The following is a 20,686-nucleotide window of genomic DNA, read 5'->3' as shown; positions in this document are numbered from 1 at the left end:
AGTGGGGCTTAATGAATGCTTACCAGAGGACAGAACATTAGACGGTGTAAACAAGTGGATTTGGAGTATACATTCGAGTGACTTTCTGTACTGGCCCATGTCTTGGCCATTAGAATGTTCTTACTCCTAAGGCCATAGCTCCTATTGGGGTAACATTTTCTACCTGGTTTCCGTACTTCTTCCTGCTCTCACTTCAAGCCTGGTGGTAACAATGATTCCATGCTGTCACTAATCACAGGGTAGTTCACCAACTCATCGTTTGTCCAGAGCCCTTTTTATTAGACCCTCCTCAATTGTCCCAATAGAGAATGACACCTGTTTCTTGTGGTGACCCTGGCTCATAGACTCCTCAAACAATTCTGGATTATAAACTCCATCGAGATAGAGTATTTTCTCTCTTTCATGGTGCTCTCCCAGTACCTGTAATGACAGTTACTATACAGTAGGTCTTATTTTTTTAATGAGAAGTTGTATATTTACATGAAAATCATGCACAAAATACAGCATTCTCATATACTACACTATTATTGATGCCTTGGATTAGTGTGGTATATTTGCTACAATTCATGAAAGAATTTTTATACTTGTACTTTTAACTTCAGTCCATCATTTATGTTTGTGCTCTACAGTTCTATGGTTTGTTTTTAAATTATATCTAGTAACATATATACAAAAGGTTTACAATGAATGTTTGTGGAATAAATTGACCACTTTCTCTCCCTTAGAGATCATAATGTTAAAGTTTTTTACGTCTGTTTAATAGAAGTCGACCAGTATTTTTCACTTATTGCTTATAATTGGTTAAGAATTATAAATATTGGGGAAAAGCAGACAAACTTGGTCATTATGTGCATGAAAAGAGAAGATAATGTAAAAGTTTGTTTAAACAGTTAGAGAATTCTGCCAAAAATAACGTTAATATATAAAAATCAGCATTTCCTGACACACAATCCTAACTGCATCCTTAGTACCCGGGGCACCAGCAGTGAATCAGGGTGATGTGACAGGATTTGTAAAAATACGGGCTCAGCTCAAGGTCCCAGGATAAATTTTATAAATTATGAAGTAAATTTACAATAACGTAATTCTAATCTTAAATACTTCAGTTGTCATGCCTTTTACAAATCAGTTAAATTTCCCTCACAATTCCCCATTATTCTCCCTTGAGAAAAGTAGTGGTTTTCCTTAATATTTTTAACTGCTCAGTTCATATTCAAGGTTTCCCAATTTACTCCAAACGTCTATGAAGAAAGGTTACTGTTTCCTTGAGGATCTGCACTCATCGTAGACTTCAAGTTCACACCTTAACCTTCGCGAGCTCCGCCCTCTCAGCACATCCTCCAACCTTCCAGAAGGCGGAAACGCGCGAGGGGCCGCCAAAGGGACGCAGGGACTTGTGGGAAATGTGGTCTCACAGGTACTGGGTCTTCGCACAGCACTCTGGGAACGAACGGCTACGCCTCTGCTGCGCATGCGCAGCCAGAGCCCATTTCCTCGTTGCGCCCCTTCAGGCGTCCCGGGAAGGGACTGGCGTCCCGGGAAGCATCTTGAGTCACTTCAAAGGGTTAAGGCAGCACGGGGTAAGCGCGCGTGGGGAGCAGCCGGGAGAGGCGGCCGAGAATGTCTTGGCAGCGAGAATGGGAATCCGTGGAAACCTCCGCCGTCCACCAGCCGTACGCTCGGGGCCCGAGAAGGGCCCAGCCGGCGGTTCCCGCCGCACGGTCCCCGGTGGTGTCCTCGTCAGGGGGCTTCTGGTGCGGGCGGGGTGGGCGCACACCTGTGCCTCTCCCCGGTGCGGCTCGGCCAGGGGAGAGCCCATGCCGGAGAGCAGAGTCAGCGCGTGTTCATAAGTGGGCAGTGAGCGCGGCGGGAGGAGCGGGCCGTGGGTCTGCGGCTCCGGAGAAGGACCCGAGTGGATTCCACGTGGGTCACCCGCCACCGGGGCGGGCGAGAGCCTTGTCGCTTCACGCGTCTGGGAGCGAGGTTATGAATGATGACTGCTTCAGGACGTTGTGAAGTTAGTTGTCACCTGTAATTACACAAGTGCCAGGTAGAAAACACGGAGTGACAGTGGCTTTTGTATGTAGAAAGCACTCATAAATTTTCATTTGGTGGCTTGTGTAAACCTGACAGCCACGTTATGAGTAGGTATAATCGTACGCATTAAAAAAGAAATGGAGGCTCATGTAGTGATGTGCTCGGGATATAAACCAGCTGGTGGCGAAGCTTGGGTTCGGAGGTTTGCGTGCCTTATTCCCAGTCTCAAGTTCTTTCTAATATTGCACCTGTCTAAAGCACACCTCACAGCCTTCAAGTCACTTGTCCCCAAGTCCCTCATGGTACTGTGTGAAGTGAATGTAGATGGCTTCCTACCACCTGGCAAATGCTTTCTGGTATGTCTGGTGTCTTCAAATCCGTTAGGTCAAAGATCCTAGCTCTTCCCAGACCGGTAGGTTATCTGTGTTTTGTTTGTTTGTTTGTTTGCTTAAGAGATAGCTGTGTTTTAAGTCTGATATAGGGAGTTCCAAGAGTCAGGGTTTTGGCCTTAAAATTAATTTGTTTACCAAGTCTGGGTCTCAGATCCCTGGATAAAAAAAAAAAAAAAAAAAAAAACAGCCCTCATGAGATAGGAAGCAGGGGGCTTTTGGAATCCAGAATCTAACCTGGAAGGGAATGGCCCTCTGACTTTTTATTTCTTACCAGAACTTCAGAGAAGGCAGAAGAGCCCGGAAATGAGAAAGTCCTGATTTCCTTGACCAGAAGCAGTTACTGATTCTGCTGGCCAGAATGAATCAGACTTGATGCTGTCACATCCAGAAGCCACTGTATGACAGTGGATTCTTTGGTCCAGCTTTGAGAAGAGCTCAGTGAGCTGAGGAGGCCTAGGAACAGGCTACGCAGGAAAGGCCATTTAATCAGGGGAGCTTGTATGGGCAAGCTCTGGAGTTAAGAGAAAAACAGCCACAGGTGAGGAGATTCTGATTTCACACATCCTTAAAAGGAAGCTCTGGAGTTAAGAGAAAAACAACCAAGGTGAGGAGATTCTCTTTTCACACATCCCTAAAAGGAAGCTGTGGAGTTAGGAGCAAAACAGCCAGAGGTGAGGAGATTCTGATTTCACACATCCCTGAAAGGTTCCTTTTGCCTTTGTACTCTATGCAGAATATGTGCGGCTGTGATTCATATCTGTTACCTCGTATGACACTACTGATATTGTCCTCATGTCAGAATCCGACCAAGATGGTTCATGAAGGGTTTCCGTGGCTACCTACGTGGGACTTTTCTTGAAAGCTTTAAAGACACCGGGCCTGATGAGTTCAATGACTTGTCAGGTGATGTCCAGTTTGTTTGTGGCAGAGCTAGGAGGAAACAGTGCAGTTCGTTCTCTCTCAGATAAGACACCACAGAATTGCCATCAAAAGGGGCTTTTGGGAAACTGCATCATAATCAAAACAAATAATTAAAACTTCATGTCTTAAAGCATCCCCATTCCTTTTACTCTGCTTTCTGTGGACCCTCTGTGTCAAGGGGTAAACAGTATTGCTAAGAAAATAGAACAATGATGCACCTAATGGAAGAATCGTGTCTTATCCTTTGGTGTAGTGTAATTCACCTAATCCTCTTTTGTTTTTATTTCTTTATGTTTTTTTTTTTTTTTTGTCAGGACACATGGCTTATTAAGTGGATTGAGAAAAGTTTATATTAATCCAGTGGTTTATATATTCCACCCCAACATGGCCCTCCTCATGCTTTTCATGCCCCCACATATGCACTTTACATAGGGAGGCGGCACCCTAGCTGTGTCAGATTTTTGGCAGGTGAAACTAATAGCTGTAAGGCTTGCCAGATCTCCTGATCCCTATTCTCTTTCATCTCCCTAGCTGAACAGAGTTCTCCATTCTCCTGAGAGCTGCAGAAAATGAAGAAATCTCAGGTGAGCTCTTTGTTTTATAAGCGTCCATAATTACTTGAAAAAGGAGAGGTAGAAGTGGATCAAATCAATCTTGAGGGAAGACTTCTCCATTAATCCTGATGTTTGCTGTCAGCTTTTGGTAGGTAATCTATGTCTGGGCAAGTAGCTTTCTTATGTTACCAGTTTGCTAAGATGTCATGTTAGTCATGAATTTGCATTTACTTATATTACTTTTTGCACATCTATTGAAAGAAAGCCATAGTTTCTTTACTTTTATTGGTAAATATTGCCACTAGTGTAATCTATTTTCTGATGTTAATGTATTCTGAAATTCTTGTATACACTATACTTATACTAATAGGTGGTGAGTTTTTCTTAAACATATTCCTCAGGGTTTTATTTTTGGTGTCATAGTTATTGTTTTGCTAATATTATATTCAGGATTTTTATTTCTATATTTCTAAATTATATTAGACTGTAGTTTTGTGTTCCTATATAGTTATGGTATCATAATTATAGTCTTAAAAGGAAATGGGGTGCTTTCTGCTTTCTTTTCCTTCCTCATAATTTAGGTGAGAAAATTACTTGTAGATTTTGGTAAAATTCATCTATAAATTATTCCTTGCAGGGACTTTTTGTGTGCACATTTTAATTATTGAATCAATTTATGAAATAGTCATTTATCTATCCTGGGTTTCTTTTTTTTTTTGCATTCATTTTTTGGCCTTGCCAAAATCATGGAAAAGTATTTGTGTCGATGAGCTTGTTCATGATATTCTCTTAGGATTTTAGAGTTTTTTTTTTTTTTTTTTTTTTTTTTTTTTTAAGAGAGAGGGAGGAAGGGAAGGAAAGACAGAGAGAAGGAAGGAAGGATAGAAGGAAGGAAAGGAAACATCTTTAAACATTTTCTTGTTTTATTGTATTTTGTTTGTTTGTTTGTTTTTTTACATGGGCTGGGGCCGGGAATCGAACCGAGGTCCTCCGGCATGGCAGGCAAGCACTTTGCCCGCTGAGCCACCGCGGCCCGCCCCAGGACTTTAGAGTTTTTATCTGTCTGTTTGATACATGAGTAATTCTGTTTTTGCATTTTACCTCAGTTTTGAGGCTGATAATGAGAGAAGAAGATACGTTCTAGTTGGCGCAGTCCGGAACCTAAAGTTTCAGGAGTTAAGTGTCTTTGCAGTTTGTACTCACAGTGTTCTCTAAATAATTGAGAAGAGGAAAGATACAGTCACTGTAGTAGTGTTTTCCACCTCTACATACCCACCTGTCAGTACATTAGTTGAGAGGGCTCTGTTCATTGGTTGATCTGTGTTTATCCTTTTCCTAATACCCCTCTGTCTATGTGAGTGTCATTTTACAGTTAGTTTTGAAATGAGGTAATGTGTCTTCCAACTTTGTTCGCTTTTTTAAAAAATATGTTTTTCCGTCTCATAAAAGCCTGCTGAAATTTTGATTTTGATTGCTTGACTTTTTATTTTATTAATAAAACCAATCAACATACAATATGAACATTCTTTTTTTATCACATAGTTGTATACTCATCATTATCTACATTTCTTAGTTTGCATCAATTCAGAAGAAGAAATAAAAAGAAAACAGAAAAAAATTCACACATACCATACCCCTTACCCCCTCCCTTTCATTGATCCCTAGCATTTCAACCTACTAAATTTATGTAACATTTGTTCCTCCTATTTATTTATCTTTAATTCGTATGTTTGACTCATCTGTCCATGAGGTAGATAAAAGAAGCTTGATTGCTTGACTTCTTGATCATGTTGGGTCTTCGAGATCATTAATACAGTATCTCTGTCTCCATTTCTTCAAGTGAAAACAGGGTTTTTAGCTGAGAAAGAACAGCTTTGATATGTATTTTGAAATAGTAACTCTGATACTGTTCAATAATAGAAGAGGCATTGGGGGTAGTAAAGGAAGCATGAACAATGTAAGAGGCTTTTTCAGTAATTCTAGCTAGAAATGATTCTCTTAAGGGTGATAGCAGTTGTGGTACTTGGAAGTGGTCAGATTCTGGATGTATTTTGAAAAGAGAGCCAGTAGGATCAGAGTGCCTGTTTCCCCTCAGCTTTGCAAATAGAATGTGGTTGTCAAATTTTTTGAGTTTTTACCAATGTGATAAAAACATGGTATCTCTGATGAATTTTATTAGCTTTTATGTTCTCATGAATAATGTGGAGCAGTTTTTGTGGGTGTGTGTTTCATTTGTTTGGTTTTTTTGCATATTCTAATTGTTTCTTATCAATGAGATCAAAAAGCGTCCTTTTGTGTCTGGCTTATTTCACTCAAGATGTTTTCAAGGTTCATCCATGCTGTCACATATATTGGAACTTCATTTATTTATTTCTTTATTTTTGAACTTCATTTATTTTTATAGCTGAATAATATTCCATTGCATATATACATCACATTTTGTTTATCCATTCATTGGTTGATGGACACTTGGGTTGTTTCAGTCTTTTGGCAATTGTGAATAATGCTGCCATAATCGTTGGTGGGAAAATACCTGTTTGATTTCTGGCTTTCAGGTCTTTTGGGTATATACCTTTTTAAGGAAATGTCAACTGTTTTCCACCACAGTAGTCATTTTCTTTTGTATTTTAAGTGAACTGTTTATCCCTTATCCATTTTTCTGTTGATACTGATCTTTTAGTTACAGTCTTTAGTATGTCTTACTAGGTGTATTCTGTGTGGGTGATATAAATTGTAGTTTTCCTAGAATTTGTCTTTAGCCTTCGTTATGTGTTTTTTTTCCCCAGAAACATTTGATTTTCATATTTAGCAGTGTTTTCCTTCATAATTCTGAATTTTAAGTCCATAGCGGGGCATTTTCCACTGTATCGTTGTAAAGAATCATTCTGAGTAATCTTCTAGAAAGTGATGGATTTTATTTTTTGCATTCAGATCTTTTTATACATTTGAATTTGTCATACTCTTTGGGGTGAGGAATAGATTTAACCTTCACATCCCAGAAGGCCATCTAGTTATCCCTATGATATTGAAAACCAAGCCTTTCTCCACTCATTTGTGATGCCACCTTTATCACAATTAGGAAATCATAAACATTTGCGCCTATTTTTGACTTTCTCTTTTCTTTTCTAGGTCCTAGTCCATTTCATCATGTACAAAGACCACACTATTTTAAATTATTGAACCATTTTATGAGATTTCAATATACAGTACATCGACTCCATGATATTTGCTATTTAATCCTTTTTGGTTCTATGCCTGTTTAGTTTTGCGTACCCATTCTTTGAGCCAAGGAAAGCAAAATGAATCAATATGTATTTTAAAAGGAAAAATATCATGACATAGTTACTGAGGAATGTACATTTGAGTTGATCAAAAGTCAATGTGATTCGTGACAAACAGTAAAGGAGAAAAATCATAAATTCAGGTGATTATATATAGTAACTGAATTTGAGAATATGTATTAACCCACTCATGGTAAGAATTCTTAACATATGAGAAATAAAAAGGAATTTTCTTCATCTGATCTGTGGTATCTAAATATAACCTCCTGTGACAACATATGTTATAATTTCACACAGAAGACTATTCTCCTGAGTTCAAAAATATGCTATTGGAAATTTTAACCGGGGATGTAAAGAAAGACATGGAAATAAAGGACACAAGGTTTAGAAGGAGGAAATAGAATCCCAATTTTTAGATATGACATTATTGTGTATGTAGAAAATCCAGAAGAAATTACATATAAACTATTACAATTAATAAGTCAAGTTAGCAAGGGGCATCATATGTGGCCAGTATTTTAAATAATCAAAGTCATTATCTATATCCCAACAATAAACTCTGAGAATATGAAACTTTATCTGTAATAATCAACCACAAAATCATCAAAAATATTAAATAACAGAATTGCTCTAGGCCTCTCTCTTTGTCTGCATTATCTCTACCCAAAGCCCCTGAAGCATTTCACCTAACCTTGTATAGAGAACTCATCAAGACTTTCTACAAATAGGACTGTCATAGGCATCTGTTTTAGTTATTCCTAGGCTGCCCAAAACAATGCCATGAAATGGGTTTGGTTTGAACAGTAGGAATTTATTTGTTTATGGTTAGAGTCCAGGAACATGTCTAGATCAAGACATCATCAGGGCAGTGCTTCCTGAAGTCTGGATGCCAGTGATCTGTGGCTCTCTGACATTTAGCAGCACCTGCTGATCTCTCCCTTCTCTTCTGGGTTTCATTGATTTCATCATCTTGCTTTCATGGCTTTCTCCTCTCTGTCTGAATTCCTTCCCCTTATATAGGACTCTAGTAGTAGGATTACATCCCATCCTGAATGATATGGGTCACATTTCAACTGAAGTGGCTTCATTAAAAGCACCTACTTATAATGAGTTTACACTCACAGGAAAAGATTAGATTTAAGAACATGTTGTTTGGGGCACATACAGTTTTAAACTACCACAGCACCCTTTATAGCATCTTGTTAGAAACTCTCAACAGTGAACATATATTGAGTCAATTTCCAAAGGTATTTTCCACATCACCTATTTCTGGACCCTTCAGATTGACCAGAGCTGTGCTGTTACAGGCCTCCTTGTCGTTCAAGGATGTGGCAGTGGAGTTCACCCAGGAGGAGTGGCAGCACCTGGGCCCTGCCCAGAGGACCTTGTACAGAGATGTGATGCTGGAGAACTACAGCCACCTCCTCTCAGTGGGTGAGCACATCCTAACCTCCTATAGAATACATTTCTCTCTCTCTCTCTTTTTTTTTTTAAATGTTAATCACATGTATTTCACAGAAAATAAAATTCTGTACTTTCAAGTGTACAACTATGATGAGTTTTGAATAATGTATACAATTCATTACTTCCTATAAAATCATGATTTGGAATATTTCCATCACCTCAGAAAGTTTTCTCATAGCCCTTTACAGGGAGTCTTCTTCCTCCATCCCTGTCCCTCTGCACCCTAACAACCACTGACTTGCTTTCTATTGCTATAATTTTCCTTTTCAAGAATTTTATATAAATTATGCTCTGTTATAAACTCACCAATATGTTGATGTCATTTTTCTTTCTTTATGTGGTATTTGCTGTTAGTAACCATATCCAGTGCTTTCTTGTTTTTTTCAGTTGGTTGGTTTGCTTTCTCATTTCAGACATTTCATTTTTATATCTAGAATTTGGATTTGGATCTTATTATAACTGTTACTTCTTTTCTCATCATGTTCATGGCTTTATTTTCTTGGACATCTGTAATTTAATATCTTTTAATGTCCACGACTACTGATTTTCTCTTATGTGTCAATTCTTATTCTGTTCCTATTGATTGATTTTTCTGCTTAGTAAGAATCATATACCCTGCCTATATTCCTACCTGGTAATTTTTCATTGGGTGCTTGATGTGAATTTTACTACTGAGCATTGGATTTTGTGCTATTCTTTTAAATATTATAGGGCCATTTCTGCAATGCAGTTACATTACTTGAACTTAACTTTGATCCTTTCAGGGTTGGCTTTTAATTCTTATGTTGGATTCATAAGCTCATTCTAGTCTGGTACTAATTTGTTCTCTCCACCAAGGTAAATCCTTTCTGATTTTTCTGATAAAATTTATGTTTATTAGAAGGCCTGTCATTATTGGCTGGTAGGAACAGACATATTCTGTATCACATGTACTTTCATGATTTTTCACCCTCCGCCTTTCAAATAGTTTATTCTCAAACTTGGTTAGTTTCTGTACATGCATGCACATGTCAGTACTCAGCCAAAGATTCAAGGAAACCCTCCTGTGATCTCCAAGATTCACTTTCTTAGTATAATTTTTTCTCTGATATTTCATCACACACATTCTAGTTGCAATGGTTTCTCTAAACTTCCAGTTCTGTTTTGACAACTTACTGCATCTCCCAAACTCTATTTCTGTAGTCCCTTTCTATCTTTTGGTAACTTGGCAGTAATCTGTGTTAATCATAGTGGTTACTAATTTTTGCTGCTCTGTTGTCAAGAGTCCCTGTTTTGCACTGCCTGTTGTCCAATGTCCAAGAAGCATTCTGTCATATATTTTGTATGGTTTTCTAGATATCTAAGATGGAGAACTAAATTGGTTACTTTTATTTTATCTTGGTCGTCATGCTTCCTTCTTTGAAACCCAGCATTCTGGCCTTTTAGAAGTTAATATTCTTTAGGTTTGTGATTCAGGAGTTTAAGGAGATTGCTCCTTTTTTAGTTAAGAAATGTTTTCTGTTGTCATTTCCCTCCATAATGGGTCAAATGAATATATTCAGCGTGCCACTTCTAAAGCCATGCCTGCGTTTAAATTCAGAGATGATAAAGCCCATGCAGCTTACTCAAGTTCTAAATCATTTCCCATTTATAGGGTACTGCTTTACAAAACCAGAGTTGATCTTTGCATTGGAACAAGAAGGCCCATGGTTATTAGAGGAAGAATTTCTAAACAGGAGCCACACAGGTGAGATATGAAGGGCTGACACAAGATATTCAAGAAAATTAGATCCAAAATGATCAATTAGAGATGGGCACTTTGAAATATTTTCAGCACTGTCCTTGCAGAAGCCTATACCTTTAGGAATTTAAAAAATTAAAATGGGATATTAGCATATTGATTTCCCAGTATTAGCATTTTGATTTCCCACCTTGAAAATACAGGGGCTAAGTATATCATTTAAAGCTGAAAAGTGATGGGTATATGTTTAAAGGAAAAAGAACGACTGAAAAATGTTATTAAAGCAACTGAAATTGCTTTAAGGATAACGACTAGAGCATAACAGCCTTCCGAATTCTTAGAGAATAAATACGTTTAGCAGAGCAGTGGTACTGGAAACCCTTTTTAGAAAGCTGTGTCATGGTTCCCCAGACCACCTCACATTTAAAACATGTTTTAATGACACTTGATTTGTTAAAAGATGATAATTCAGAGTGCTGTCAAATCATTAACAGGAAAAATAGTATGCCCCTGATTAACACCATGCTGCAAAAGTCAATTTGGGTGGATTAAAGGCAGAAATATGAGTATTTTAGCAGAAATTGTAGGAGATAATTTTTTTATTTTCATGGGTAGGCTCTGGGAATTTAACCCAGGTCTCTGGTATGGCAGGTAAGAATTCTGCCACTGAGTCACCATTGCCCACCCATAGGAGACAATTTTTATTACACTAGGTAGGGAACAATTTACAACCAAAAAATCATTTAATGTGTGAGAAAAGGTAGGTAAACTTGACTATACTAAACTTCATCATTTTAATCACTAAAGGAGTGAAAGCACCAGCCACAACATAGCAGAATCTTTATAGTTTGTAGAACCAAAATAGCTGTAGTATTCAGATAATCTGTAGAACTTCTGCATATCTGTGAGGGAAAAGCATGCAGCCCAACAGAAAAATGGACAAAGAACTTAATTAGGAGCTTCTCCAGTGGAAATCCACATGTCAAATAAGCATGGAGAAAGGAAGGTTTTAACCTTTTTGGTTATGAAAAAATACAAAATAAAACTGCAGCTAGGTACCATTGCACAATTGTTTAATCATAAGATTGGCAGAAAAGAAGAGTCTGACAGTATCAGGAGTTGATGAGGATGTGGAACATAGTCTCATCAACTTCTGTGGAATTGAAACTGGTCGAATCACTGAAATCATTGGGCATTATTGAGTAAAGGCAAAGATATATATATCTAACCCCTATCAGGCATTTCTGGTCTCTCGAGAAGAGTGTGCTGCTGTACTCCAGAAAGCACATGAGAATTTTTGTTTCAAAATGAAACAAAACCAAGTGCCCACCAACAGATGAATGGAAAAATAAATTGCTATGCACTTGTTGAAAGGAGTAATACTATACAGTAAATGGAGTACACCAAATTATGGCTACAAAGCAAATATATGAATCAGTCTCACAATGTTTGGCACAGAAGCAAGACAACAGTAAAGTTAGTAAACTCTGTGATTCCCTTTATATAAAGCAACTGGTAAAAATTAATTGTATTGATTTGTGAGTTGCATATATAGGTTATAAAGCTATGGAGTCAGGGAATGATTACCATATACTTCATGATAGACATAACCTGTAAGGAAGTTTTGCTCAAGAAGGAACTCCTGGGATTTTTCATAGCCAGACATTTTATCTTTCTTGGCCTGTATGATAGTTACACAAAAGTGTTCTCCCTCTGCCATTTGTCGAAATGTATAGAAGAATTTTATGCACATTAATACTGGTCTTATGTTTTTAAAAAGTTTAAAAGAAACAAACGAATGAGTAAGAGATGATATTTACTACGAATATTCCCCACAAAGGGTTTACTTCTGTAATAGATGAGGAAATCTGATATTGTCATAAGTGCCCCCTTCTTAGCATTGCCTCCCATGACCACCTTGTTTAAAATGGAATCCCTCATTTCAGGCCATTCAGTTACCCCCTGCCCTTCCTCTCTTTTATGATTCCTCCAAAGCTTTAATCAGCTCTTTGTATCTAATGAGTCTTGTATAAAGTCATTTCTCCAGTGCCTGGAATGCAATAAGGTGCATAATAATAGGCTTACAATGAATATTTCTTGAGTGAATGAATTTTGACTCACAGGTTTCTCTTCCTCTTGCACTGTTTTGCGTATGAACACTCTCTCCTGTGTTCTCTGGTTCCTGTCCTTCTACAGTAAGTTTCACGTTGCCTCATCCGTCTTCATAATTTAAGCTTTTTTTGCTTTATCCTCATTTTATTACTAGCAGTTTATAAATACATGCTAGCAGTTTATTACTTGCATGTATGTTCTCTCATCTCTACTCTAATGTACCATTTTCTGTGCCTTCAGGGATCTATGCTAAAGTTCCCTGTGCCTTTAGGGATATGTACGAAAATTTCTCTTATATATCAATTTCCCTTTGTCCATCACACACCCCCTATAATTATTTTGCTGTACTATCTTTCTCCTTCCGTAATGGACAACCATGAAATCACCTCAAATTTTTTAACTCTTTCATAGATTTATGTCTGTCCTCTCTCATTGATCTTTCCATAGTTTCTTATGTTCCTTTTTTTTTTCAAGATCTTCTCATTCTCACTTGTCATTTTCTCACTCTTTACTGACTAGAACCCTGTTCTCTCATGCCTTATTTTTCTGCTTCCTGATTGGTATTATTTTTAACATAAAGTACCCAATTTAGCTTTCTATAAACTGACAAATAAGCATATGGTCATTTACAATTTCTTATATTTCAGTTCCCACATTGCAAGGCCAGTTTGTCTTACCAGATTTATTTATTTATTTATTTATAATAATAAATTATATATAAATTTATTATTTATTTATTTCTCTTACATGTGCTCATCCCAAACTCTGTATGACCCAGTCTCTAAAATGTCATAAATGGTATTTTTCCCTACATCATACCTTTCATCAACGTATGTTTTCCCTGTATAAATTCTTAGGTACTTCACTGCATTAAATTCCTTAATGTGCCTTGCAAGTGGGAAAAGCTTTTTTTATTGATTTTATTATTATTATTTTTACAGTTTGGCTCATATTCACACTTTTATAAAATTATTCTGTAATACTTTAGACTGTATTATTTCTCTCTTTTTAAGCTCTCAACTCACTTGTTAGATGTTTCAGAACATGTGACTAAATTACATGATGCCATGTAGCATACAGTTATTAAATGAGTTCCACTTCCCACTAGATCCACCAAATAGAGTGATCTGTTTTTTTTTCTCCCATATACTAGTATGTAAATTATAGTAAATATTTTATAATTACATTGTGTGTTGACCCAAGCTAGTTGGGGAGAGGTAGTTTATATTGATGTATTCAGAAACACTATCCCTAGATGCAAATGTCCAAGTCAGATATCTGGGACTTCTGAATAAAAGCTATAGATTACTCCTAAGTCAGAGCCCTTATGTTTAAAAGTGCTCTGTGGATAATTATGTGGCACACAGTGCTTTTGGATTGCTGATTTAGTTTATCTTATAGAGTTATGCAAAGTGTTTTAGTTTGTAAGCTGCTGGAATGCAATATACCAGAAACAGAATGGCTTTTTAAAAAGGGAATTTATTAAGTAGCAGTTTACAGTTCTTAGGCAATGAAAATGTCCAAACTGAGGCATCCAGGGAAAGATACCTTGGCTCAAGAAAGGCTGATGGGTCCAGAACACCTCTTTCAGCTACAAAGGTGCATGGCAATGTCTGCTAGCTTTCTCTCCTGCATTCTTCAGTGGCTTCCCCAGGGGCATTTTCTTTATACATCTCCAAAGGTCTCTGGCTGTGTGGGTTCTGTTGGTTCTAAAGCTTTTTCCAAAATGATTCCCTCTTAAAGGCCTCCAGTAAGCAACCCCACCTTGAATGGGTGGAGACACATCTTCGTGGAAACGATCTAAACAAACTTTACCACCCACAATTGAGCGGGTCACATGTCCATGGAAACAATCGAAAAGATCCAACCCAGCAATAATGAATGAGGATTGAAGGACATGGCTTTTCTGGGGTACACAGTAGCTTCAAACTGGTACCCAAAGTAAATCAGAATGAGGATTGTATTAAGCAAAGCTCCATAAAGTATATTTTATATCATATAAGATATTATTGATGAAAAGATGAGCCTTTATTTAAGGTGCAACCAAGAGAAAACTCTGCTCATTCAAACATGGAAATGCCATCAGTTTTAAGATGCATTTTGATTTCAGTGATGATAATTTGCATAAAATACGTGTCTCAGTTATATGAGTTCTCTCCATGTATCCTTTGTTAAAATGAACGCAGGCAGTAACTACTTCAGATTTCAAAATAAATGGTGCTTGAATTCATGGGAAGAAATAAGAATCCTTTTTAACCTTGGGCTCTAGATCCTAAGTAGTACCAGTGCTGGAATGCAGGATAACTAGCAAAAGAATATGATTGTTGCAAATTAACCATTTAAGGGGAACAGATAGCTTGTCAAGACTAGAGCAGGAAATGGTGTAGACTAGTGAAGCATGCAATTAATGAAAACTTTCTTTTCCAGAATCACTTCTCTTAAATCTTTTACCTTTTGGTACCTAGAGAAGTAGGAGAAGTAGTCTGAAGAACTTCATACATTTTTCTTTTCCATACATTTTTAGCATAGGCCTGACACATTGTTATATGGAATATGGATACCGAATATATACTAGAAATTTATGATGAATAAATATAAAAGGTACTTGTAAGGTTTCTGGGATCAGGTTGAAACATTTAGGCTCTCAACAGTCATTAATAACCAGGTATGGTGATAATAAGATAGAAAGCTGAATTAAGGGTTCGATAAGATCAAAACTAGTTTTGGGAAAATGAATGAGGGAAAGTTAAGATTTTATTGTCAATAGCAGGTCATTGAACAGCCATACCTGATCTAATAGAGCCAGTATAGAGCAATGATTCAGTCCAGGTGGTAGAAGACTAATACACATCAGTTTAAGACTTCCAGTTGTGTATTTGTGGTCCCATGAATGACATTACAAGAATTAAAGCATGACTTACAACATGAGGAAATCGTTTGCCATTATAAATTTATTTCAGAATTGATGAGTAAAATGGAACAAAAGGACCTCCAAATGAAGCATGTAAGTTAATTTTGAGAATTGTAGTTTAGATTGCCAAATATATGTTATGTTCATTTCCAGTTTCCTCTGCCTTCTCCCACTATGGAAATTTCTGTTTTGTGTTTTGTTTTTCACAATTAAAAGTAATTTAGAGAGTATACATTTGGAAGTCCCTTCTTGGGAGATTGAGCCAAAATCCAACTTGTCACAAAACATAGATGGGTATATATGTAAAAGAACCTTACTACCATAAGAAGTATGTTAAACATCATAAAGTATTTTTACTTTTCTGATTTTTAGAATACTGCCAACATGGTGAACTCTTTGAGAAGAACTCAGGAAACCAAGGCAAACAGTGGTGGCAAGTTTTATGCACCAACAAAATATTAATTGCAGAGCAAGAGAACATCTCAAGGACACCATGTTCTATGGGCATTAACGTTTCTCCTTCAGGAATGATGCCCTGGAAACATACTGCAGGACCTCCTTACCTTAGTTTAATCTCATCGGCCCCACGCTTTCAGTATACAAGAGAGAAAGCAGATGAGTTTAACGTATGTGAGAAATGGCTCCTCAGTATTAAGGATGGGAGAATTGATACTGGAGAGAAAGATTTTCATTATAATAAAAATATGAAAGTCCTCAGATGGAAGGAGGAAGCTGCCCAGCATCCCATAATTCAGACTTTGGGGCAAGCTTTTGAATGTGGAAAAGGTTTCCTCGAACAAGCTGCCTTCTTTACATCTAAGAATGCCCACACAAAAGAGAAATCTTATAAATATGAGTTTCGGGACAATTTGTATGATAAATCTACTTTTATGAGGTTTCAGAGTATTCCTAAAGAAGATAACAGTCACTATGAATTAAATGAATATAAGTATAATGGAAATGGGAATGATTTCAGTAGTATCATGCAAAATCAAAGAACTGATTTTTTTCAGTTGAAAAAGTTGAAAGAGAAAACTTTCAACCCTGAGTCGAACTATACAGAAAATCAAATAATGCACCTAAAGGTGGAACCCTTTGATTATGGAAAAAGTTTTGTCCCTAATTCATACCCAGTTCAGCCTCAGAAAAGTTACCCGGGAGAAAAATCCTATGAATGTGGGAATGCTTTCAGTAAGAAATCACGCTTAAGGAAACATCAGAGAATTCACAACAGAAAGAAATCCTTTGAATGCAATGAATGTAGGAAATCCTTCAACTATAAGTCAATCCTTATAGCACATCAAAGAACTCATACAGGGGAGAAATATTTTGAATCTAATGAATATGAAAAATCTTTCAGTCATATTTCAGGCCTAAGGAATCATCAGAGAACTCAGACAGGAGGAAAACCATATAAATGTGATGAATGTGGGAAAGCTTTCAAACTGAAATCAGCCCTAAGAAAGCATCATAGAACCCATACATGGGAGAAACCCTATAAATGTCATCAGTGTGGAAAAGCTTTCAGTGAGAAATCACAACTCAGAGGACATCATAGAATTCACACAGGGGAGAAACCCTTTAAGTGTAATCAATGTGGAAAAGCTTTCAGCCATAAATCAAATCTCAGAGAACATCAGAGAACTCATACTGGGGAGAAACCCTACAAATGTGATGAATGTGGAAAATCTTTCAGGCATAAATCAACTCTCAGAGGACATCAGAGAACTCACACAGGAGAGAAACCATATGAATGTAATGAATGTGGAAAAGCTTTCGGTGAGAAGTCAGTCCTAAGAAGACATCAGAGAACACATACAGGAGAGAAACCGTATAAATGTGATGGTTGTGAGAAAGCTTTCAGTACAAAATCAGGTCTAAGAATACATCATAAGAGTCATACAGGGGAGAAACCCTTTGAATGCAATGAATGTGGGGAATCTTTTGATTATAAGTCAGTCCTCATAATACATCAAAGGTCTCACAAAGGAGAGAAACCATTTGAATGCAATGAATGTGGGAAATCTTTCGATTATAAGTCAACCCTCGTAATCCATCAGTCAATTCATACAGGAGAGAAACCTTTTCAATGTAATGAATGTGAAAAATCTTTCAGCCATATTTCAGGCCTAAGGAAACATCAAAAAACTCACACAGGGGAAAGACCATATAAATGTGATGAATGTGAGAAAGCTTTCAAATTGAAGTCAGGCCTAAGAAAGCATCATAGGACTCACACAGGGGAGAAACCATATACATGTAATCAGTGTGGGAAAGCATTTGGTCAGAAATCACAACTCAGAGGACATTATAGAATTCACACAGGGGAGAAACCATACAAATGTAATCAGTGTGGAAAACCATTCAGCCAGAAATCATGTCTCAGAGAACATCAGAGGACTCACACTGGGGAGAAACCCTTTAAATGTGATGACTGTGGAAAATCTTTCAGGAAGAAATCTACCCTCAGAGGACATCAGAGAACTCACACAGGAGAGAAACCCTATGTGTGTAATGAATGTGGAAAAGCTTTCAGTGAGAAATCAGTCCTAAGAAGACATGAGAGAACTCACACAGGAGAGAAACCATATAATTGTAATCAGTGTGGAGAATCTTTCAGCCAGAAATCAAACCTCATAGTGCATCAGAGAACTCACACGGGGGAGAAACCCTTTGTTTGCAATGAATGTGGGAAATCTTTTGACTATAAATCAAATCTCATAATACACCAGAGAACCCATACAGGGGAGAAACCTTTTGTATGTAATGAATGTAAGAAATCTTTTAGTCAGATTTCAGTCCTAAGGAATCATCAGAGAACTCACACGGGGGAAAGACCATATAAATGTGATGAGTGTGGGAAAGCTTTCAAAGTGAAGTCAGGCCTAAGAAAGCATCATAGGACACACACACGTGATAAAACCTGTAAATGTAAACTTAGTGTGGAGAATCTTTCAGCCAGAAATCAAATTTCAGAGTTCATTAGAGACCTCATGCCAGGAAAAAACAGTATGAATATAATTAGCATGGAAACCTTTTAGAAAGAAATAAAATCTCAGAGGAGAGAGAAATTGCACAGCAGAGAAACACCATGAATGTAATGAATGTGGAAAGCTTTCAATGAGAAATCAGTCCTAGGACAACAGCAGAGAGCTTATACAGGAGAGATTTGGTACAATTGTAAACATTGTAGAGATTCTTTCAGCCAGAAATCAAACTTAAGAGTGTATAGAGTACTCATATGGGAGAAACCCTAGAAATATGATGAATGTGGTAAAACTTTCAGCCAAAAGTCAAGCCTTAAAGAACATAAGAAAGCCCACACACAGAGTTAAACCTATGTACATAAAGAATGTGAGGAAATTCTGAGCTGGAAATCTAGCCTCATAGATCTAAGGAAAGAAATTCTGTGAATAAATGAACTATGGAAGTTCCTCTGCAAAAACCAACTTATAGCTGTCAAAGAATTTAAACAAGAAAGTGTTAAAATTTATTTAGAGGGTTCAACCAAGGAGTCTAGTATAGACACTTAATATGGGAAATATACTGTGTGAAATCAAGCATCAAGAAACATGGCAGACGAAATCAGAGTAAGTAAAAATGGAAACATTTCGTATTAACAGTCATAACTCATTCATGATCAGAGAAGTCACCCAACAATAAAACCAAGAACGTAATAAATTTGTAGTAACCATAAACAATAAGCCACCCTCCTCAGTACAGAAATAAATGTGTTCAGGGTGGAGAACTCATAGTATATCAAAACACAAAAGAAAGACTTTATGAAGGTAATGAGTGTGGGAAATCTTCAATATGTCTACTCAATTTGATTTACATGAAGGTAATCCCCATATATCATATATTGACTATTCAAAAATAAGCATTTCCTCTTTTTCTTTGTAGCACATGACTAAATTTCCAAACCACTCCTTCGTCCAAGTGGTATCATATCACCAACCTCTGATTAGTGGAATGTAGGATTCAGTGACAAATGTCATTCAAGAGGCCCCTAAAATTCTTGACATTGTCTCCTGTCCCACATCAAAAAGAAAAGGAGATTATCTCCAGGGAAGCCATGGGACTCATGCACTGATGATTGAAAGTACTATATTGAAGGAGCCAGGGTGAGAAAGTGACTTTGAAATGAAGTTTCTCTTCCATGTACAGAGCTGGATTTTCTGTAACAAGGAAAAAGTCTTATTCTCTGCTGAAATTATGTAGATTTAGATGTACTTGACACTGAAGTAAACTCACCATAGTGGCATTAAATTTAAGAATAATGCTTCTGTGTGACATGCAAACTCAATATCAGAAAATTCACACAGAAGAAACCACTGATAACATCCTAAATGATCATAAGCACTTAATCCAGAAGTGTTCTTTATTCCTACAAAGAGAAATATCAGAGGAATTAGCCAACATTTCAACATGAGTATTTCAATATAAGAAATTCTTTGTCAAAATGGTATCTCCTTAGATATCTCAGAATATTTATTAAAATCAATAAATTGATATAATGCTTGGATTTAATCTGTGGAGCTTGTTCATATATTACCAATTTTCCAAATAACGTTCATTATATATATACCAGAAAGAAGATCTAGCATGCATTACATTTTGTTGTGTCTGTTTAGTCTCCCTTAATCTTGAACAGTGCCTTACAATTTCTTTTTATTTCACAACAGTGGCATACTTGGAGAGGGCATATAGTTTAGAGTTGTCATCTGTTTTATTATTAGGCTCAGTCATGTAGCAGCAGTAGCTCAGAAAGGATGCTGAGTTATTCTCAGGATATTGACCAGGAGCTACATGCTGTTGTTTGAAATCATTGCTTGTGATATTAACTTCATCATTAAGTGATGACTTCTAAGTTTCTGTACTGCAAGGTCACCTTTTGCCTTTTGTGTTGATAAATGTCTTGTGATGAGATAATTTTGGGCTCAAACATGCAGCCAGTTCTCACCTCAGTTGTCACCTGCAGATCTTGCATATATTTATGACTTGCCTATATCAGTTAACAGGGTTGCCTAGTACTGACTTTTTAAGTTTCGTATTCCTGCATTTTTATCATTTGGCATTCTGTTGTAAGAAAGAGTTCTCGATTACTTTGCTAATGCTGCCAGAATGGAATATACCGAAAATGGAATGGCTTTTTAAAGGGGAGTTAGTAAGGTACAAGTTAAAAGTTCCTAAGTCCTTAAAAAGGCCCAAACTAAGGCATCCAGATAAAGATACCTTGACTTCAAAGAAAGACTGTCACATGGGAAGGCACATAGCTGGCATCTGCTGGTTCT

The 20,686-nt window shown here is 37.1% G+C and overlaps 1 protein-coding gene across 12 annotated transcripts; it reads left to right on the top strand.

Annotated features, from left to right (window-relative positions):
- Window positions 1–1,458: 1,458 nt before the first annotated feature.
- LOC143665550 (uncharacterized) lies at window positions 1,459–19,917 on the top strand. 12 transcript variants are annotated; one of them, XM_077139111.1, is made up of 6 exons: window positions 1,459–1,580; window positions 2,704–3,033; window positions 3,882–3,934; window positions 8,511–8,619; window positions 10,283–10,375; window positions 15,765–19,917. In XM_077139111.1, exons 3-6 carry the CDS (start codon window positions 3,920–3,922, stop codon window positions 18,431–18,433), a joined length of 2,886 nt encoding a protein of 961 aa, XP_076995226.1. In that variant the 5' UTR covers window positions 1,459–1,580; window positions 2,704–3,033; window positions 3,882–3,919; the 3' UTR covers window positions 18,434–19,917. The 12 variants fall into 12 exon arrangements, 11 of the variants coding, with proteins under 11 accessions (XP_076995226.1, XP_076995202.1, XP_076995221.1 ...); XM_077139087.1 differs by having other exon boundaries at window positions 8,493–8,619; XM_077139106.1 differs by having other exon boundaries at window positions 2,704–3,100.
- The last annotated feature ends 769 nt before the right edge of the window (window positions 19,918–20,686 follow it).

This window comes from Tamandua tetradactyla, chromosome 2 (assembly GCF_023851605.1).
Source record: "Tamandua tetradactyla isolate mTamTet1 chromosome 2, mTamTet1.pri, whole genome shotgun sequence".
NCBI lineage: Eukaryota > Metazoa > Chordata > Mammalia > Pilosa > Myrmecophagidae > Tamandua > Tamandua tetradactyla.
Note: the sequence above shows the minus strand (reverse complement) of the source record. Positions and strands in the feature narration are given on the sequence as shown.